General features: G+C 42.4%; 1 protein-coding gene across 1 annotated transcript; it reads left to right on the top strand.

Moving 5' to 3' along the window:
• Positions 1-1,460: 1,460 nt before the first annotated feature.
• Positions 1,461-19,690, top strand: LOC147115471 (extracellular calcium-sensing receptor-like). The gene is made up of 5 exons (XM_085989426.1): positions 1,461-1,718; positions 6,791-7,624; positions 7,810-8,037; positions 18,158-18,281; positions 18,699-19,690. Exons 1-5 carry the CDS (start codon positions 1,461-1,463, stop codon positions 19,610-19,612), a joined length of 2,358 nt encoding a protein of 785 aa, XP_085845552.1. The 3' UTR covers positions 19,613-19,690.
• The last annotated feature ends 1,947 nt before the right edge of the window (positions 19,691-21,637 follow it).

Below are 21,637 nucleotides of genomic sequence, written 5' to 3'. Positions count from 1 at the left end.
TCAGTGACTAAGGTGATATCAGAGAAAAATAGAAAAATGTCAAAGCTAAAGGCACTACATCTGAATGAGCAAAGGATGCGCAACAAAATAGATGAATTAATAGTGGAGATAGAACTTAATATGTTTGATCTAATAGCCATTACGCAGATATGGTTGCAAAGTGACCAAGGTTTGGAACTAAATATTGCAGGACATTTAACTATTAGAAGAGATAGGCAAAATGGAAAAGGAGGAAGGTAGCCTTGATAAAAAGGGATGGGATAAAGACAGTAGAGAGAAAGCATCTTAGCTCCAAAAATGAAGAAGTAGAATCAGTTTGTTTGGAGCTAAGGAACAGCAGGGGGCAGAAACATTGGTGGGTATTTTTTATGGGCCCCTAAACAGGAGTTGTAATGTAAGGCAGAATATAAATCAGGGAATTAGAGGCGCATGTAACAAGGGTAATACAGTAATCCTGGCAGGATTTAATCTACATAGAGACTGGGCAAACCAAATTTGCAGTAATAGTGTTGCAGACGAATTCATGGAATATATATAAGATAGATTTCTAGATCAGTTTGTTGAGGAACCAACTACAAGAGGTAGAGGTAGAGAGAGTGCGAGAGGGAGAGGGGAGGTAGACAGGGCGACAGAGAAGAGAGATAGAGAGGTTGAACAGACAATCAAATCTACATAGTTACCATTTCTGGTCGATGACCGTTCACCAGAATTGCTCAGGATGATAGGTCATCAAAAGAAACGTTTACTGTTTCTTTCTCCACAAATGCTGCCTGAGCAGCTGAGTGTGTCCAATATTTTCTATTTTTATTTCAGATTTGCAACATCCGCAGTATTTTGTTTTTGTCCTGGCCAACATTTTTCCCTCAATCAACATTACCAAAAACCGATTCTGTGTTCATTATCACATTGTTGTTTGTGAGAGCTTGCAGTGCACAAAATGGTGAATGCCATGATAAACATGTTAATCGTATTAATTTAACGGTGTATTTTCAACCACTATTTTATTTATCTAATGACAATGATGAAGTAAATCTATATCCTTTCCATGCTACAAAGATGATTCAAAAGAGAATGCCAATTTTGATATATGTGCAGAGCGCTTCATCCTCAAACCACCTCAGAATACTGAAAATGGTCGATCACAAATGTATGCGAGATCTTGTGTGATTGAGCATTGCATTTAAAGACACTTATGGCTAAGTAAATGTCTACTTTATAGGCGTTTTGCTTGTGATGAGCTTTAATAGCAACCATTAAAGTGTGAAACGTGCTTGAATGCAATGTAATTTGCTCATTCAACACAATCAGTTCGGACACTTACTGTTGGCATTTGAAAATAAATTCATTCAGCTATCATCATATCCATGCAATTTAGAAACAATATATCTCTATTTATTTTACCAACGCACAAATGTATTGTCCACAGCTTCTGGTTCCGAGTTTTTCGTTTTGTGCTGACGATGATTTTCGCCATTGAAGAAATCAACAAGAACCCAAGGCTGCTTCCCAATGTCACACTGGGTTACCGGATTTATGATACTTGTACCATGCCGCCTTTAACTCTGAAATCAACCTTTGAGTTTCTAAACAGAGGTGAAAAGACGTCTTCCAATTTTGCTTGCAAGAAGTCCTCTACTGTTTCTGCCATTGTCGGCGACTCTGGATCCTCGCAGTCTATAGCAATGGCTACCTTAATCGGTCCATTCAGGATTCCTATGGTAAGATATTTATTGGTCAATGATCATATCCATCTTTACTCTCAAAAGCAATGGATTATTTCCATTTATTGGCAGGCCATTAGACTCTAATATTCATTCCACATTAAGTTCATGGAGACTATTCCTTGATACAAATATATTTAAACGCTAACTAATATTAGTAATATATGCAGTGGGGAACAGTATTATTTACAGAAAATGACACTTCGTGTCATTCGATAAGTATTGCGCTGGATTTTCCAACCCCCACGTGTGCGTACGAGGTGTGTATGCATCTGTAGGGGCCGCACATGTGCCGGGTTTAGGCATGCGATCTGTCAAGAATCCGCTTGACAGAACCTTTTCATGCCCAGGAGAAGGGCCTCCGTGGCAGTGTGTTGCGCTTTGTGCAAAACTTCCGCCCGCTGAAAACCTTTACATAATCTTACACTTGGCATAAGAGTTTTAAAAAATGTTTTAAAAAAATCACTGATGTAGAATTTAAAATTACTTCGAAAAAAGTAAGTTTATTTTTAGCCCTGTAAAAATTAAATTTTTGTTTAAAATGTTTAATTTAATGTCATTTTAATTAATTATAAATATGTGATTTTTTTAAAAATTACTTAATCATTTACTGTGTATTTTAAGTGATCCCTATTCATACTTTTGACAGATCCGTGCGTACAGACCTTTCAATAGTGTGAAGGGGGATTCCCTTCTTTGATTGGTTCCCCATGTGCCACATGATCCCAGAGCCGCTTGCGGACCGCATGCGCCCCGGAGATACCTGGGCCTCTGCGCAATTTGTACAGCAGAGGCCCAGGATCGCAAGCCTCGGGAGCTACGAAGCCAGCAGGGAAGATCGTAGATTTTTTTCAATCGGAGGGATCCACCTGCACAAAGCCTCTGATTGAAAATTCAGGACCAATGTTTCTCGCTTTCTGTCTAAAATATGATTAAATGTAACGAAAATACAGACAAAGATATTTGAACTGCTAGCAATAGTGATATAAATTAGACATTGCCTTATAATGTTATCAGGAAAGACTGAACAAACTGGGCCTCATTTATCTAGAAAAGAGAAGGCTGAAAGATAACGTGATAGAGCTCTTTAAGATCATGAAGGGCTTCTCTAGGGTAGACGTGGAGAAGATCTTTCCACTTGTGGAAGAGTCCAAAACTACGGGCCATAAAAATATAGTAGTTATTAATGAATCCAATAAGGAACTATTGAGAAACTTCTTTACTCAGATGGTGGTAAGGATTTGGAACTCACTACCACATGGAATGGTTGAGGCATGTAAGGGGAATTCGAAAGAAACATGATGGAGAAAGGAATAGATTATATGTTGATAGGATGAGATGAAATAAGATGGGAGGAGACTCATGTGGAGCACAAACACCGGCATAGGCCTGTTGGCCCGAATGGCCTGCTTCTGTGTTGTGAAATTCTATGTAACCCTATGGTAATATTTGGTTTGTTACCATCAAAGATATTTTAAACAACCCGTATTAGCAATGTTATCCCGATTTATATTTATGTCTGTACGGCTATTGAAATTAAACTATCGTGGTATAAAGAAACTTTGTAAATTCACATAACATAGGGTTAACTTTTCAGATATTGCTTTCGCTGCGCAACTGATTTGGTCCTTTGCCCAGTATCATCTTCTGCGTCTTCTCCCTTGTATAAGAATCATCTGCTTTGCAGGTGATGTATTTTGCCTTTAGTTGCCTTTGTCACGTTGACTATATCTTAATATAATCTGGTTCTATTACATTAACATAAGAAAATAACATAAGAAATAGGAGCAGGGGCAGGCCATTTGGCACCTCGAGCCTATTCTGCCATTTAATGAGGTCATGGCTGATTCGATTTTGGCCTCAACTCCACTTTCCTGCCCGCTCCCCATAACGCTTGACACCCTATTGCTCAAAAATATGTCTATCTCAGCCTTGAATATATTCAATAACTCAGCTTCCAGAGCACTCTGGGGTAGAGAATTCCAAAGGTTCACTACCCTCTGAGAGAAGAAATTCCTCCTCATCTCTGTCTTAAATGGCGATCCCTTATTCTGAGACTATGCCTCCTCGTTCTAGATTCCCCCATGAGGGAAACATCCTCTCAGCATCTACCCTGTCCAACCCCCTCAGAATCTTACATGTTTCAGTAAGATCATCTCCCTTTCTTCTAAACTCCAATGATATAGGCCCAACATGCTCAACCTTTCCTCATAAGACTACCCTTCCATCCCAGGAATCAACCTAGTGAACCTTTGCTGAGCTGCCTCCATTGCAAGTATATCCCTCCTTAAATAAGGGGACCAAAACTGTACACAGTACTCCAGGTATGGTCTCATCAGCACCCTGTACATTTGTAGCAAGACTTCCCTACTTTTATACTCCACCCCCCTTGCAATAAAGGCCAACATTCCATTTGCCTTCCTAATTACCTGCTGCACCTGCATGTTAAGTTTTTGTGTTTCATGTATGAGGACACCCACATCCCTCTGTACTGCCGCATGCTGTAGTGTTTCTCCATTTGAATAGTGGCCCAGAAATTCGGGTCGCGGGCTTCCCGCGGGTGCAAGCCCCCGACCTGCACTTACCTAGTTCCCCAGTCATTGAGCTGTGGGCCCACATGGGATTCCGATCCTGGGCCTCCTCCAACTGCCAGCGCGCAGTGCTTGCGTATCCCAGGGGCGCAGTTAGTTCAATGCATCCCCTGGGATCACGTGGACCATGGAGAGCCAATGGTAGCAGGGAATGCTTCATTCATAACTTTAACAGGAAGAGCTGTCAAACCTATAAATACTATAAGCCCCAAAATATCACTAAAACCTCAAATAATTTTTTTTTTAATCACATTTTTAAAATAGCTATAAATTACATAAAACAACTATTTTAAACAATAATTTAAATTTTTGAAAAAATTAATTACTTTTTCTAACGGGGCTAAAAATAAACTTCCCTTCCTTTAAATTATTTAAAAATAATAAAGCTGTGGAAAAAATGTTTTAATTTTAATTAATTCACCACTTACCTTGTTAAAACAGGCCTTGCGCCTGCTTTTTACATGTGTAAGTCCTGGAGACTTACCCTCCCGGAGAAACCTGCAAAAAAAAAGTAAGTTCCATGCGCATGCGCTGCCTCTCCGGCGTCGCGTTCGGCCTCTGAACCCTTTCCTTTAAGGAAACGGAAGTGCCGGTTTCCCGCGCAAGCGCAGTGCATGCACGAAACCAGCACCTCCATTGGGCTTACGCGTGAGTACCCTGTGTGTACTCACCCGTGGAGACCCGAATTTCTGGGCCAATATTTTTCTATTCTATTCTTCCTACCAAAGTGGATAACTTCACATTTTCCCACACTATACTCCACCTGCCAAATTCTTGCCCACTCACTTAACCTATCTATTTCCCATTGCAGACACTTTATGTCCTCCTCACAACTCACTTTCCCACCTATCTTTGTATCGTTCATATATTTGGCTAAAATACACTCGCTTCCTTCATCCAAGTCATTAATATAGATTGAAAATAGTTGAGGCCTCAGCACTGTGTGGCATCCTGTGTTACAGATTGCCATCCTGAAAATGACCCATTTATCCTGACTTTCTGTTTTCTGTTCGTTAACCAATCCTCTATCCAATCTAATATATTACCCCAACACCATGAGCTCTTAACTTATGCAGTAACCTTTTATGTGACACCTTGTTGAATGTCTTTCGGAATCCAAGTAAACTACAGCTACTGGATCCCCTTTATCCACCCTGCTCCTTACCTCCTCAATGAACTCTAATAGATTTGTCGAACACGATTCCCCTTTCATAAACCATGTTGGCTCTGTGTGATTGTTTCATGATTTTCTAAATGCACTGCCACTACTTCATTAATAATGGATTCGAGCATTTTGCCAAAAACAATGGCCCATATTTTCCGATCGCAGGCCTCCCGCGGCTGGAGGCCTGCGATCTGGAAAAATCTGCGCCCTTACCTGAGGGCTCCCGGGACACACACGCTTCCGCTCCTGCACCTCACCAAACTAGAAGTGCACAGGGACCACATATCCCAGGGGCGCAGGTAGTTCGCAGCGTCCCTGTGATCACGTGGGCCATGGGGAGTCAATCACAGAAGGGAACTCCCTTCATGCATTTGACAGGAAGACCTGTCAAATATATGAATGGAGATCAATGAAAAACATAGTAAACCTTTAAGTAAATAAAAAATATCACATTTTTAAAATGACTTGAAATTACAATAAATTAAGTATTTTAAACAAAAATTTAATTTTTTGAAAAAATAGTTATAGTTTTTTAAGGGGCTAAAAATAAACGTACCTTTTTTTAAAGTGGAATTTTTTAAAAACTTTTTTTCAACTCTTACCCTGGTAAAAGTAGGCCTTACGCTTTTACCAGGCGAAAGAATTGTAAGGGTTTTCTGCGGGCGGAGGGTCTCCAAAAAGCGGAACTATCCGCCGCAGTGGCCCTTCTCCAGGGCAGCCGGAGGCTTTGTCAAGAGCTTTCTTGACAGATCGAAAAATGCCGGTTTTCAGCGCATGCGCAGTGTGTGCCTGAAGCCGGCATTCCCGATGTTCCTACGGGAGGGTACGTAGCGCGTACCCACCTGTAGGGATCGGAATATCTGGCCCAATGTTAGGTTAACGGGCCTCTATTGTTTCCTGCTTTCTGCCTCCCTCCTTTTTTGAATAAGGGCGTTACACATGCGGCTTGCCAAACCGCTGGAACTTGATGTTATCCACATAGCTGAAGTCCCCTATCCATGGTGTCTTTCGAGTAAACATCCTCAGAATTCTATCCAAGGCCTGCAAGTCTGTAACAAAAGTCGAAAGTGCTGGAAACACTCAGCAGTCTCTTGCAGAATCTATTGGGAAAACAAAGTTAATATTTCCACCCTTCGTTAGGGTTTTCTGTAACGTTAACATTTTTTCACAGATGTAGCCTGACTGGCTGACTGTTTCCAGGACTTTGTGGCTTTGAATGAAGAAACATGGTGCACCAAGAGTATTGCATTGAAAAGGAATTACCAGAGTCGACATAAGACATGTTAATATGCTTCAATTTAAATTTTTCACAGGTCAGCTACTTTTCCACCTGTGCATGCCTGAGTAACAGAAAGGAATATCCGTCGTTTTTCAGAACAATACCGAGCGACTATTTTCAGGCAAGAGCATTAGCCCATCTCGTAAAGCGCTTTGGTTGGACGTGGATCGGGACCATTAAAAACAACGATGATTACGGTAACTTTGGAATGCAAGCTTTCACCGAAGCTGTCGAACAATTAGGCGTTTGCATTGCTTTCTCTGAGTCTATTCACAGAACATACCACAGAGACAAATTACTTAGCATCGTAGATGCTGTAAAGAAATCTTCAACAAAAGTTATTGTGGCGTTTGTTGCGCCTGCAGAAATGACCGTTTTATTGAATGAAATTGTACGGCAGAATGTGACAGGTGTACAATGGATAGGAAGCGAGGCCTGGGTATCCACGCAATTTTTACCTGAGGAAGAAAGTAGACGGTTTGTCGCTGGCACAATCGGAATTGCCATTCGTCAGGTAGATATACCAGGACTGAAAGAATTTCTAATGGCTGTCCATCCTTCAATGTATCCAGGCAATCTTTTAGTGAAGGAGTTTTGGGAATCATCCTTCGGCTGTACACTGATGAGTACAGAAAACAAAACAGATAAAATGACATCTGCTGTGTTGAAGCACTGTACCGGAAGAGAGAGTTTGCAGACAGCACACAATGAATTTACTGATATTTCTCAGTACAGGGTTACTTATAATGTATATAAAGCTACTTATGCAATAGCCCATGCTCTTCATAACATGCTCGCCTGTAAAAATGGTAAAGGACCATTTCCACTAAAAAGCTGTGCAAATATCTCAAATTTTCAGCCATGGCAGGTAAGGGGTAAATTTTGTTAGCTGTTTGGTAATTTAAAATATGCATATTTATAAACTATATACCGTTAACTGGTTTCAATTCAAACACTGGTGACCGTATAGGAGTAGAAGGCTATAGTAGATGTTCCAAGTTACTTTTTAAACGAGGCATTGTTTACCTCTCCATTATTTTTCCATTTTTTAAGCTTCTACATTATATGAAAACAGTAAATTTTACTACCAAGATCGGTGAAAATATGTATTTTGATGGAAATGGAGATCCCGTGGCCACATATGACATCGTAAACTGGCAGCCCAATGCCCGTGGTGGCGTGGATATTGTAGATGTTGGAGTCTATGACGGATCAGCTCCCTCAGGACAAGAATTTGTGATAAAGGACGAAGCAATTGTATGGAGTGGCGGTCAGGTTACGGTAGGGACACTTAGAACACAACAATGCGCCAAATGGTGCAGATAAGTGAGTTACCCGAACCTAAATTTGCAGCCTTACCCATTGCTGAGTTCAATTGCCTTGAAATTGCACAGTGAAATAATACACATGAATGTTTAACCTGTTTTTGCGGAGGTGTTGATTAATTTATTTTAAAGAGGGTGACGCCTTTGTCAAAAATTGGAGGAAGCTATTGGATGGTTATATTTCGGGAAGTGCACAATGACAAGGGTACCTGTCATATTCTTACATGTTATTATCACTAACTTTATCAGTTTTGAGCGAATTCCTCGCCTCAGATGTTCAAGTTATTGTCGAACTGTGATTCGAAATGTTGGATTTTTGGTTATATCGTAATTCTGAGATTGTTTTCAAAATGATTTCAATGGTGATTCTGAGCAATATGCTGTCTGAGCTGATAACACTTTGCTATAAGCCAGTAAGTCCATTGGCCAGCACGTGTGATTTTCCCTCTGCTGATTGCAAACAAGTAAGAGTTCAGAGATGTCACAGCAGGCAAGAATCTCCCAGGAAACATCTATTTGGAAAGTTGAACCAGTTGGAAATCCTGCTAGACAGAAGCCTGGTTCAGCTTCCTAAGTAGACTTTGCTTGGAGAAATTAGTTGGAAGGTTTATTAGAATCGTAGAATCATAGAATGGTAACGGCGCAGAATGAGGCCATTCGACCTGCCAAGCACATGTCGGCTCTCTGCAAGAGCACTTCGCTCGTCCCCCAACCCCCGCCCTTTCCCGTAGCCCTGCAGTTTTACTCCTTTCAGCTGCTTATCCAATTCCCGTTTGAAAGCCACGTTTGAATCTGCCTCCATCACCCTCTCAGGCATTACAGCATTACATTCCAGATCATTGACATTGCGTAAAAAAGTTTTCCCTCATGTCGCCTTAAATCTGTGTCCTCTGGTTCTCGACCCTTCCACAAACGGAAACAGTTGTTCTCTATCTACTCTGTCTAGGACCCTCATGATTTTGAACACCTCTATCAAATCTCCTCTCAAACTTCTCTGCTCTGACGAGAACAATCCCAGCCTCTCCAGTCTAGCCACGTAACTGAAATCCCTCATCCATGGAACCATTTTTGTAAATCTTTTTTGCAACAGCTCTAAGATTTTCACGCCCTCCTAAAGTGTAGTGCCCAGAATTGTACACAATACTCCATTTGTGGCTGAACCAGTGTTTGATAAAGGTTCATCAGAACTTCCTTCCTTTTGTACCCAATGCCTCTATTTATGAAGCCCAGGATCCCGTATGCTTTTTCAACTGCTTTCTCAACCTGCCCTGCTACCTTCAACGATTTGTGCACATGTAGCTCCAGTTCCTTCTGTTCCTGCACCAACTTTAGAAGTGTACCCTTTGGTTTACATTGCCTCTCCTCGTTCTTCCTACCAAAATGAATCACTTGACACTTTTCTGCGTTAAATTTCATCTACCACGTGAATGCCCATTCCACCAGCCTGTCTATGTCCTCTTGAATCTATCACTCTCCTCCTCACTGTTCCAAGTTTTGTGTCATCTGCAGATTATCAAATTGTGCCCTATACCCAAGTCCAAGTCATTAATATATATCAAGAGAAGCAGAGGTCCTAGTACTGAGCCCTAGGAAACACCACTGTATACATTTCTCCAGTCAGAAAACAACCGAGCACCACTATTCATATAAATCACCAATTTTTTATCCATGCTGCCACTGTACCTTCAAATTTGCTGCCAAGCCTATTATGTGGCACTTTATCAAACGCCATTTGGAAGTCCGTGAGGCAAATCTCAGAGAAATGTGCAAATAATAGGGTAATAATAATGGGGGATTTCAACTTCCCCAATATTAACTGGGATAGTCAGAGTGTGAAAGGCTCAGAGGGTGTAGAATTCTTAAAGTGCATCCAGGAGAGCTTTTTGAGCCAGCATGTAGAAAGTCCTACAAGAGAGGGGGCGGTACTGGACCTAATTCTAGGGAATGTGGCCGGCCAAGTGGAAAAAGTGCTAGTAGGTGAGCGCTTTGGTGATAGTGACCATAATATGGTAAGATTTAAGGTGGTCATGGAAAAGGACAGGGATGGGCCGGAAATAAAGGTTCTAAATTGGGGGAAGGCCGATTTTAATAGGATAAGGCAGGATCTGGCCAAAATGGACTGGGATCAGCTACTTGTAGGAAAATCCACATCGGAGCAATGGGAGGCTTTCAGAAGGGAGATTGAGATCATACAACGGCAACATGTTCCCGTAAAGGTCAAGAGTGGTTCCAAAAACCACAGGGAACCTTGGATGTCAGGGGATATACGAGAATGGATTAGGAAAAAAAGGAGGGCTTTTGGTAGATACAAAAGGCTAAAGACGGAGGAAGCCCTAGAGGAGTACAAAAAGTGCAGGGGGATACTTAAAAAAGAAATTAGGAGATCAAGGAGGGGCCATGAAATAACACTGACGAGCAAAATAAAGGAAAATCCTAAGATGTTTTATAAGTATATTAAGGGTAAGAGGATAACTAGGGAAAAAATAGGGCCCATTAGGGACAAAAGTGGCAATCTGTGTGTGGAGCCAGAAGATGTAGGAGGGGTTCTAAATGAATTTTTTGCATCTGTTTTCACTATGGAGAAGGACGATGTAGACATAGAAATAGGGCGGGGGGACTGCGATATGCTCGAACATATTAACATCGAGAGGGAGGAGTTATTGGCGGTTTTAGCTGGCCGAAAAATGGATAAATCCCCAGGCCCAGATGAAATGTATCCCAGGCTGCTGTGTGAGGCAAAGGAAGAGATTGCGGGGGATCTAACACATATTTTCAGGACCTCTCTGGCCACAGGGGATGTGCCAGAGGACTGGAGAACCGCTAATGTAGTACCATTATTCAAGAAGGGTAGTAGGGAAAAACCGGGGAACTACAGGCCAGTGAGCCTAACATCAGTGGTAGGAAAATTATTGGAAAAAATTCTGAGGGATAAAATTTGTCTCCACTTGGAGAGGCAAGGATTAATCAGGGATAGTCAACATGGCTTTGTCAAGGGAAGATCATGTCTGACTAATTTGATTGAATTTTTTGAGGGGGTGACTAGGTGTGTGGATGAGGGTAACGCAGTGGATGTGGTATATATGGATTTCAGTAAGGCCTTCGATAAAGTCCCGCACAGGAGACTGGACAAGAAGGTAAGAGCCCATGGAATCCAGGGTGCCTTGGCACATTGGATACAAAACTGGCTTAGTGGCAGAAGGCAGAGGGTGATGGTCGAAGGTTGTTTTTGTGACTGGAAGCCTGTGGCCAGTGGGGTACCACAGGGATCGGTGCTGGGTCCCTTGCTGTTTGTGGCCTACATTAATGACTTGGATATGAATGTAAAAGGTATGATCAGTAAGTTCGCGGATGATACAAAAATTGGTAGGGTGGTAAATAGCGAGGAGGGTAGCCTCAGTCTGCAGGACGATATAGATGGGTTGGTCAGATGGGCGGAACAGTGGCAAATGGAATTTAACCCGGAAAAGTGCGAGGTGATGCACTTTGGGGGGACTAACAAGGCAAGGGAATACACAATGAATGGAAAGACACTAGGCAAGACGGAGGGTCAGAGGGATCTGGGTGTGCAAGTACACAGATCCCTGAAGGCGGCGGAACAGGTGGATAAGGTGGTAAAAAAGGCATATTGGATACTTGCCTTCATTAGCCGAGGCATTGAATATAAGAGCAAGGAGGTTATGATGGAGCTGTATAAAACACTGGTTAGGCCACAGCTGGAATACTGTGTGCAGTTCTGGTCGCCACACTACAGGAAGGATGTGATCGCGTTAGAGAGGGTGCAGAGGAGGTTCACCAGGATGTTACCAGGGCTGGAGCGCTTCAGCTATGAAGAGAGACTGGGCAGATTGGGTTTGTTTTCCTTGGAGCAGAGGAGGCTGAGGGGGGACATGATTGAGGTGTACAAAATTATGAGGGGCATAGATAGGATGGATGCTGAGGAGCTTTTTCCCTTAGTAGAGGGGTCAATAACTAGGGGGCATAGATTCAAGGTAAAGGGCGGGAGGTTTAGAGGGGATTTGAGAAAGAACCTTTTCACCCAGAGGGTGGTTGGAGTCTGGAACTCACTGCCTGAAAGGGTTGTGGAGGCAGAAACCCTCACAACATTTAAGAAGCATTTGGATGAGCACTTGAAATGCCATAGCATACAAGGCTAAGGACCAATGCTGGAATATGGGATTAGATTAGACAGGGCTTGATGGCCAGCGTGGACACGATGGGCCGAAGGGCCTCTATCCATGCTGTATTACTCTATGACTCTCTATGACCACATCAGCCGCATTGCCCTCATCAACACTCTCTGTTACCTCATCAAAAAAACTCTCTTTAACACGATTTTCCTTTAACAAGTCCAAGTGAGTATTAATTTTGTCCCAGAATATCATTTCTAAAAGCTTCCCCACCCCCCCACCGAGGTTAAACTGGCTGGTCTGTGGTTGCTGGGTTTATCCTTATACCCTGTTTTTGAACAAAAGTGTAACATTTGCAAATCTCCAATCCCCTGGTGCCACCACCTTATCTAAGGAGGATTATGGCCAGTACCTCTGCTATTTCCACCCTTATCAGACTCAGCATCCTAGGATGCACCCCATCCGGGCCTGGTAATTTATCTACTTTCAGTACAGCCAACCTTTCTAGTACCTCCTCTTTATCAATTACAAATGGGGCCGTACACAATTACATTATTTTTCTTCCAAGAAGGGTGTATTTCTATTTCAGTTTAATTCTTTTGACCCAATAAATCAGAGCACTCACACTCGATGGGGGTCTCTTCCATTTCCACTGAGTTCCTTTATCCACTCTGCTTTATATTGTAACTTTTGAGTTCTCCATCTCTTTTCTGCTGATTGTTCCACAATTGGCTTTTAAAGAGTCCTAACCCCATGTCACAAAACTACATAAAATGGGATAATCTCATCATCTGGCTCCCTAGGTTAGCTGTTTACTTTTCTTGAAGCTTATAAAGGAGGAGCAGAGGGATCGCGGAGTGCATATGAATGTCAAAGTACAGGAAGAAAAGTTGACAAATTGATTGAATACATAGGGCATTGAATTTAAAGACAGGCATCGAAACCTATAAAATTCTGTTGGGCCTGGACAGACTAGATACAGGAAGGATGTTTCTGATGGCTGGGGAGTCCAGAACCAGGGGTCATAGTCTAAGGATAAGGGGTAAGCCATTTAGGACTGAAATGAGGAGGAATTTCTTCACCCAGAGAGTGGTGAACCTGTGGAATTCTCTGCCACAGAGGGCGGTGGAGGCCAGTTCATTAAATATATTCAAGAAAGAGTTGGATATATTTCTCAAGGCTAAAGGGATCAAGGGATATGGGGAAAAGGCAGGGACAGGGTACTGAATTTGGATGATCAGCCATGATCTCATTGAATGGCGGAGCAGGCTCGAAGGGCCGAATGGCCTACTCCTGCTCCTATCTTCTATGTTTCTATGTTATGTTGAATCTATGCTAGGCATCCAGTAACCAATTGTAGAATTTACATTTCAGTGAATAGCATTGTAGAAAGGTAACTAGAGTATGCTAAAATGACGATCCACTTGAATAACAGTTATTGAAAATGTACTGTCCCGAAGAAACACTTATTGGTACGCAGGTCACCCTTGATCAGTTAATAAATATAATTTTGTGTACACGAGATGCCAGTAGATTTGGAAGAGAGACTTCAGAAACTTCCTCAGCAGAGCCACCATTGTTCAGAACATGCACCTACATTGTGACAATTTAACTGACAAAACTTAATGGAAAATATTAACATAGCAATTACTAATTGTAACTGCTGTCTGAAAAACAAGGGCAGAAATTGTGACTACAGCAAGTATGATGTAAAGCAATGCAAATTGACATATATTGATCAATGTCTGATTGAAAAAAAACTGGCCTTTAATGATGCTACCATTGAAAGGCCTAGAAATTCAGTGCCCTTAGCGCCGATTTTGCGGCGCTAGAGGGCCTAGCGCTGCAATTGGCGCCGTCGCCGAAATTCAGTTGCGGCCGCCTCGCCAGTGGCAGCCGCAACTAAGACTCCGGCAAACGAGTGCTGCCGGAGTCTGCGCCGGCGCTTTAAGGAGGCGCGGCGGCCGGCCGCTTTCCCGCCGGCCGCCTGCCCGCAGCTCCCTCCCCGGACTTCTCCCCCCCCCCCGGAACAGATGCAAGCCCGGCACTTGTCCGAGGTGCCGGGCTCATTTTTGAGGAGATTTGCGCGGGCCGCGGCCGGGTGCAGGCAGCTCCTCCTTAACGGAAGGAGGAGGCCTGCACTTCCCCAGCCTGCCGCACCGCATCAGGTGCCGCAGCGCCGGAATTGCGGCGCGAAACGGCAGTTAGCGCCCTTTTCCAGGCGCTAAGACCCTTCAGTAGCGCCGGCAGCCGTTTGGGCGCGGCGCCACTGAATTTTTGGCGCGCGCAGGGGACTTAGCGCCGGCACTAATTTCCGGCGCTAAAGCCCTGGCTAAGCCAAAACCCAATAAAAATTTCAAATTGCAAAAGATTTTGGGCTAGATTTTCAGTATAGACAGTTTTGGGGCGCTAACCTTAGCACCCGCCCCAAAGTAGCGCCCCATTGCCGGAAATTCAGTGGCTTCGCCCTAAGAGGTTGGTGGAGCGCTAAAAGAGGCGTTCCACTACTATCTTTAGGCGCTAAGCCGGCGGTGCAGAGTGCAGCGCCCGAGCTCGGGCGCAGCGCACGGCAGACACTCTGGTGCCAGTGAGCTCTTAAAGGGGAAGGGTGCATGTGTTTTTTTCAAAGGCAGAGGGAGGAGGAGGAGGAGGAGGAGGAGGGGGAGGGGGAGGGGGGGAGGGGGAGGGGGAGGAGGAGGAGGAGGAGGAGGTGGTGGTGGTGCCCGGAAACATAAATACACCGTGCACAACAACACACTGGATCCGTCCACACAACACATGCAGACTGCCATTTATAGTGCAGGAGGAGTGCCCTTTAATTTGCGCTCCCGAGGGTGTGTTGCGTTCCATTTTACAAACGCTCTGGACGCCAGCCGCACAATGGGGCGGTCCGACTGAAGTTTGGATTCGGGGCGGCCAAAGGGCGTTGCACGAGGATGTGACGTCATTTTCTGCGCGCGCATCCGGGCGGCCGCTAAACTTTGCGCCGGCGCTAACGGGCAACTTAATTTGGGGCGGGGCGCAAACTGCGCTGCGCCCGGGCGCTACACGCATAGCGCCCGAAAATCACTTCTCTTAAGGCGCTAACTGCTGGCGCAAGCAACTGAAAATCTAGCCCTTTGTCTTTTATTTTATTATTTTTTGAGGGTAGTGTAATTCTTGTCAAGAATACTACTATTGATCTTTGAATGCTTGCGTATTTTATTAAATGATGGGCTATAATTTGTGGCCCCTGCGCGTGCACATGAGGTGTGCATGTGTCCGTGGGGGCCGCACAAGTTCCGGGTTTAGACATGCAATGTGCATGCGCTACAACCCAGATCTTGCAATCTGTCAAGAATATTTTTGGCAGATCACACATGTCACCGGGAAAAGGGCATCCACAGGCGCAATGTTGGGCTATTTTCTCAGCGAATGCCCATGAAATTCTAAAGCCTGGTAAAAGCAGGCGTAAGGCCTTCTTTTACCAGCATAAGACTTTTAAAGAACAGAAAAATATATATTTCCCAATAATTTATACATTTAAAAACCTGTGAAATAAGTTAAGTTTATTTTAAGCCCCTTTAAAATATCTAAATTTATTTTTCAAAAAATTAAAAATTATGATTTAAATATTTAATTAAATGCCATTTTGATTAATTTTTTAACATGTGATGGTATTTTCTTTTATTTATTTGAAGTGTGCATGTATTTTTGGGGGTATTCCCATTTTTATTTATGGAGGTTCCGTGCATACCATAATGGGGATCACTTTCGTTCACCTCATCCGCCCCTGGGATATATGGGCTTCTGCTGAGGGCTAGGCATAGAGGCCCAGGATCGCAAGTGTCCGAACCTCTGGGACAATCAGGCAAGTTCATAGATTTTTTGCTGGTCGTAGAGATCTGCACGCGGGAAACCTCCGAACGCAAATTCAGGGCCATTTGTTATTTTCTCTCTGAATAAGGCACATATCTCACAACCCGTCGGGGTGTGCAAAAAAACCCACTTTGTATTTTCCCGCCAATATATCCTCTTATCTCCATTCCCAATGATGTTGGACAAGTTTCAGTCACCTTTTGCTAACGCTGAGATGATAGTAACAGGCCACTAAACATGGACGAGGCTAGTCAGTGAGTGTGGTGGAGCTATTCTCGGTCTCTACTGACATAGCTGAACCAGATGCTATATTCGTCCGAAGCCCACAGACACACATTTTCCATTGGGTGGACATCTCTTCAATCCGTGTAGCTCTGCTATGCATTGGATAAAGTGAAGCTCATACATTCAGGCTGAGACCACGACAACCAAATTAATAACTCTAATTATTATGTTATATAAACAATATATTTATTTCAGACATATACTCACGTTGCAGTGTGATTGCTTCACGATCTTATTCGCCAAGTAATACTAATGATATTTGCTGTTGAAAATCCAGACATGAACAGCAAGATATTCACAACAGATGATGGAGTTTGTATGGAACAGCAGAATATTAGTGGTATAACATAGGAATAGGAATAGCTTGTTCCGCCTTTCAACGAGTTCATGGCTGATCTGTATCGTAACTCCATCTACAGGTTTCGGCTCCATTTCCCTTGGCTAGCAAAAATGTATCGATCTCAGATTTATAAGTAATAATTGATCTAGCATCTATGGCATTTTGTGGGAAAGAGTTCCATACCTCTACCATCCTTTGCGTGAATACATGTTATCTAACTTCTCTCCTGAATGGCCTGGCTCTGATTTTAATTCTATGTTCACTTTCCTAGACGCGTCCAGCAGCAGAAAACGTCCCCCTCTATCAATTCCTTTCAAAATCCTAAAAACCTGAATCAAATCACCCCTAAATCTTCTTTACTCCAGGGAATATAAATCTAGTTTATGTAATCTCTCCTCTTAATCTACTCCTGGAGCTCTGGTAACATTGTGATTAATCTGTGCTACACTCCGTCCAAGGCCAATACACCCTTTCGAAGGTGTGGTGCCCAGAACTGTACACAGTACTCCAGATGTGGTCAAACCAGGGCGTTGTATACCTGTTGCAGAACCACCTCGCCTTTATATTCTAGTTCTCTATTTGTATATGTTAACATTCCATTAGCCTATTTGATTATTTCCAATACCTGACTACAGCATTTTAATGATCTGTGTACAGGAGCCCCTAAATTTCTAAGGACCCCCAATGTTCTTGGGCTTTTCCTCATTTAAAAAAAGTTAGGAGCTGTCCTTTACTGGGCCAAAATGGATGACCTCACATTTACCTGCGTTTAAGTCCATTTACCACAGTTTTGCAAACTCACTGAATCTATCTATGTCTCTTTGTCATTTTATGTTCTGATCATAACCAATTACTATGCTACCAATCTTTCTTTCATCAGAAAACTTGGACATATGGCTCTGTATTAAGTTATCCAAATCATTAATAAAAATAATGAATAATTGACACCGCAGCACAGATCCTTGTGGGACACGATTAGTCACTTCTTTCAAATTCAAGTACATACCCAATACCCCTACTGTTTGTCCACTACCGCCTCAACAATGTCTTAGTCAGTTCAATAATTTGACTACAATTCCATGAGCTTCAATTTTAGCTAGCAGTCTATTATGTGGAACAATACCGAGTGCCTATTGGAAGTCCGAATAAACTAGATCTATAGACATTCCTCTTACTCATAAATTAATTACTTCCTCAAAAAATTAAATTAGGTTGTTTCGACATGACCTATACTTTACAACTCCACATTGGCTCTCTCTAATCAGCTCAAATTTCTGTAAGTATTCAGTCATTCTGTCCTTAATTATTGATTCAAATAACTTGACCACAATGATGTTAAATTAACAGATCTGTACTTTCCTGGTCTCTCTCTCACTCACTCAGCTTCCTTAAGAAATTGAGCTAATTTTGCAATATCACGTAATAAACAAATAATCGAACTTTGTGCATCTTTTCTTTATATTAAGGCTCCAAGAGCAGTTTGCTCCGAAAGCTGTCCACGTGGGACGAGGAAAGCAACAAGAAAAGGAGAACCACTTTGCTGCTTTGATTGCATACAATGCGCCGATGGTGAAATTAGCAACATTACTGGTAAGAACGAACAAGGGGAATAATTTAATCAAAACAGAAAATGCTGGAAATACTCATCAGTTCAGGCAGCATCTGTAGAGAGAGAAAAAGAGTTAATGTTTCAGGTCGATGTCACCTCGTCAGAATATAGGGGGATAGTTTGTTGTCCTTGTGTGCTGGTGATATAGTAAATATGAAAGATGATTTCCTCTGAATCCTAAAAGTGAAGGAAAACCAGTGTGAGTAATTTAAGAAATCTTTACAGTTTTCCTTGAAATGCAAACATTGAACATGTTCTTGCTATGTTTACTGTGCTGCTAACAAAGAGGAACCAGAGGAAATCATGCTTTTAAACACTCAATTATTTAATATAAATATATTTACTGCGTTTTTTATCTAGATTTAACTTGCTATGAATTTTTATTTGCTTTCTTTTAGATTCACCAGGTTGCATTAAATGTCCTTGGGAATACCGGTCCAATTCGCATCGAGACGAATGCATACTAAAGGAAATTGAATTTCTTTCTGTTGGCGATGTGATGGGGATTATTTTGATGACACTGGCATTGCTTGGAGCCTCCATAACGATCGGTGTACTTGCTTTGTTTTATGTTTACAGAGATACTCCTATTGTTAAAGCTAACAACTCTGAGTTAAGCTTTCTACTTCTTTTTGCATTGATCTTGTGTTTTCTGTGTTCAATAACATTCATTGGAAAACCTTCCGTCTGGTCTTGTATATTACGTCACACAGCATTTGGTATCACTTTTGTCCTTTGTATTTCGTGCGTTTTGACTAAAACAGTTGTTGTGGTGATGGCATTTAATGCAACCCTTCCCAGCAATAACATGATGAGGTGGTTTGGACCTATGCAACAACGCCTATCTGTTTGTGTTCTTACACTGGTGCAGTGCTTAATATGCACGGTTTGGCTAAGAACATCACCTCCTTATCCTCTAAAGAACGGTGATTATTTTAACGAAATAATTGTTTTTGAATGCAATGTAGGATCGGCAATTGCCTTTTACTGTGTACTCGGTTACATTGGATTTCTGTCTTGTGTGTGTTTTGTGGTTGCTTTTCTAGCTCGCCAGCTTCCAAACAATTTCAATGAAGCTAAACACATCACTTTTAGCATGATAATCTTCTGCGCTGTATGGATAACTTTCATTCCAGCTTATATAAGCTCCCCAGGCAAATATACCGTAGCTGTGGAAGTGTTTGCGATTTTAGCATCCAGCTTTGGACTGGTTGTCTGTATTTTTGCTCCCAAATGTTATATTATCCTGCTGAAAAAAGAACAAAATACAAAGAAGCACATCATGGATAAAATGGCTTCCAAAGACCTTTAATTTTTCCTCCAAAGCTTTGCAGTAGTAAAGTAAATGTTGCTAACATTATTTTGCTGATACGAATTTTAAAATTAGAATTAAATATATATTGCTTGTAAAATGTATATATTTTGCTTTGAAGCAATAAAATTGAGTCTGAAAATTGTGGCTGCATATAATAATATTCAGTTAGGAATTTTTTTAATACATCTCATTTCTTCTTTCACAGTGGGGATGTGCTAGGGATAGGGGCAGAGCAGGAATGGGTGGGGAGTAGGATAGAGTAGACTTGGGAGACAATCAATGAAGGAGGCAGAGAGTGGAACTAGACTTTAGTTTTTTATACAAAACTTAGCAGACATTGACAGGAACAATTTTATTTTATTTTTAGCAATGTATGCAATGTGCTGAAAAATGATGCTTCCCCTTTTGAAAATATTGTTTTTCCGCCATTTAGTTTCTAGTTAGAAAGCTGGCTATGGCACAACATTTGTTTGTGTCGCATTGGAAACCGGGATGTGCCTTTGAAGCAAAAAGCTTTTTTTTATCGGAAGAAATGGTTTTCACCTTCTGAGAGTGACATATGATCTCGTGTCTATAAGCCCAAATCTCCCTGTTTTATATTAGACTAAAGAGAGTATAAAGCAGCCTTAAGATGCCAGCAATAGCTCAGTGATTATCACTTTCACTTCTGAGTCAGAACATTATGGATTCAAGTCCAGCTCCAGAGACTGGGCCAGTAATTCCGGTCCGAACGCGTGAGTACGGACGGGGTACTCACGCGTGGGCCCGTTGGAAGTGCCGGATTTCAGCATGCACAACGCATGCGCGGGAAACCGACATTTCCTCCAAGGGGTTCAGAGGTCCAACGCGTGCGTGCAGGACTCTGCGCGCACGCGTTGAACTTCCTTCTTTTTGACAGGTTTGCACGTGTGTAAGGGCCTCTCCTTTTTACGAATGTAAAAAAGAGACGTAAGGACTTCCTTCTTTAAGGTAAGTGGTCTATTACTTAAAATTATAACATTTTTTACACAGCTTTATTGTTTTTAAGGACTTTACAGTAAGTGTAGTTTTAGACCCGATTATCTTTTACAAAAATTTGATTAATTGTTTAAAATAGTTTTTAAAGTTATTTATAGTTTATTTAATTATTGGGATGCTTTTTAAATTTTTATTTAAAGTTAAACTAGTCTTTTGGGCGCCGGTACTTTTCATGAGTTTGACAGTTCTTACTATCAATCTCATGAATGAAGTTTCCCCTCCCTTGATTGGCTGCACAGTGCTCACCTGATCCCAGCCGGCACATCGAACTAACTACGCCGCTGGATCAGGTAAGCACAGCGCGCCGACATCTGAACAGGGCCAGTGACAGGAATTCCAAGCAGGCCCAGGCTTCAGATGTTGGCGCGCCGGGTGAGTGCACATCGGGGGCTTGCACGCGTGGCAAGCCCCCAAACCTAATTTCTGGGCCAATAATCTAGACTGGCATTCCAGTGCAGTATTGGGGGAGTGCTGCGCTGTTAGAACTGCTGTCTTTTGGATGAGATGTTAATCCGAGCCTCCCTCTGCCCTCTCAGTTAGAACAAAAAGATTCCATGACATTATTTCGAGGAAGAGCAGGGGAGTTCTCCTGGTGACCCGGCTAATATTTATCCCTCAATGAACGTCACTAACGCAGATGATCTAGTATGTATCACATTTTTGCTTGTAGGAGCTTGCCGTGAGCAAATTCTTTACCATGTTTCCTGCATTACAACATTGGGTCAGAACTTCGGATCCCCATGGGTGAGTACGCGTTGGAAACTCATGCGTAGGCCCAACGAAAGTGCCAGTTTCGTGCATGCACTGCGCATACGTGGGAAACCGGAACTTCCGTTCCCTTAAAGGAAGAGGTTCTAAGGTCGAACGTGTAAGCCTGGAACTTCCATTTTTTTCCAGGTTTCTCCGGGAGGGTAAGTCTCCAGTAGCTATGCTTTTACAAAGCAGTCACAAGGCCTGCTTTTAACAAGGTAAGTGGTGAATTAAGTAAAATTAAAACATTTTTCC

The sequence above is a fragment of the Somniosus microcephalus genome, chromosome 6 (assembly GCF_052327205.1).
Source record: "Somniosus microcephalus isolate GS21.2 chromosome 6, FLI_Smic_1.0, whole genome shotgun sequence".
Lineage (NCBI taxonomy): Eukaryota > Metazoa > Chordata > Chondrichthyes > Squaliformes > Somniosidae > Somniosus > Somniosus microcephalus.
The sequence above is the reverse complement of the archived record's forward strand: the minus strand, read 5'-3'. Positions and strand labels throughout refer to the sequence as shown.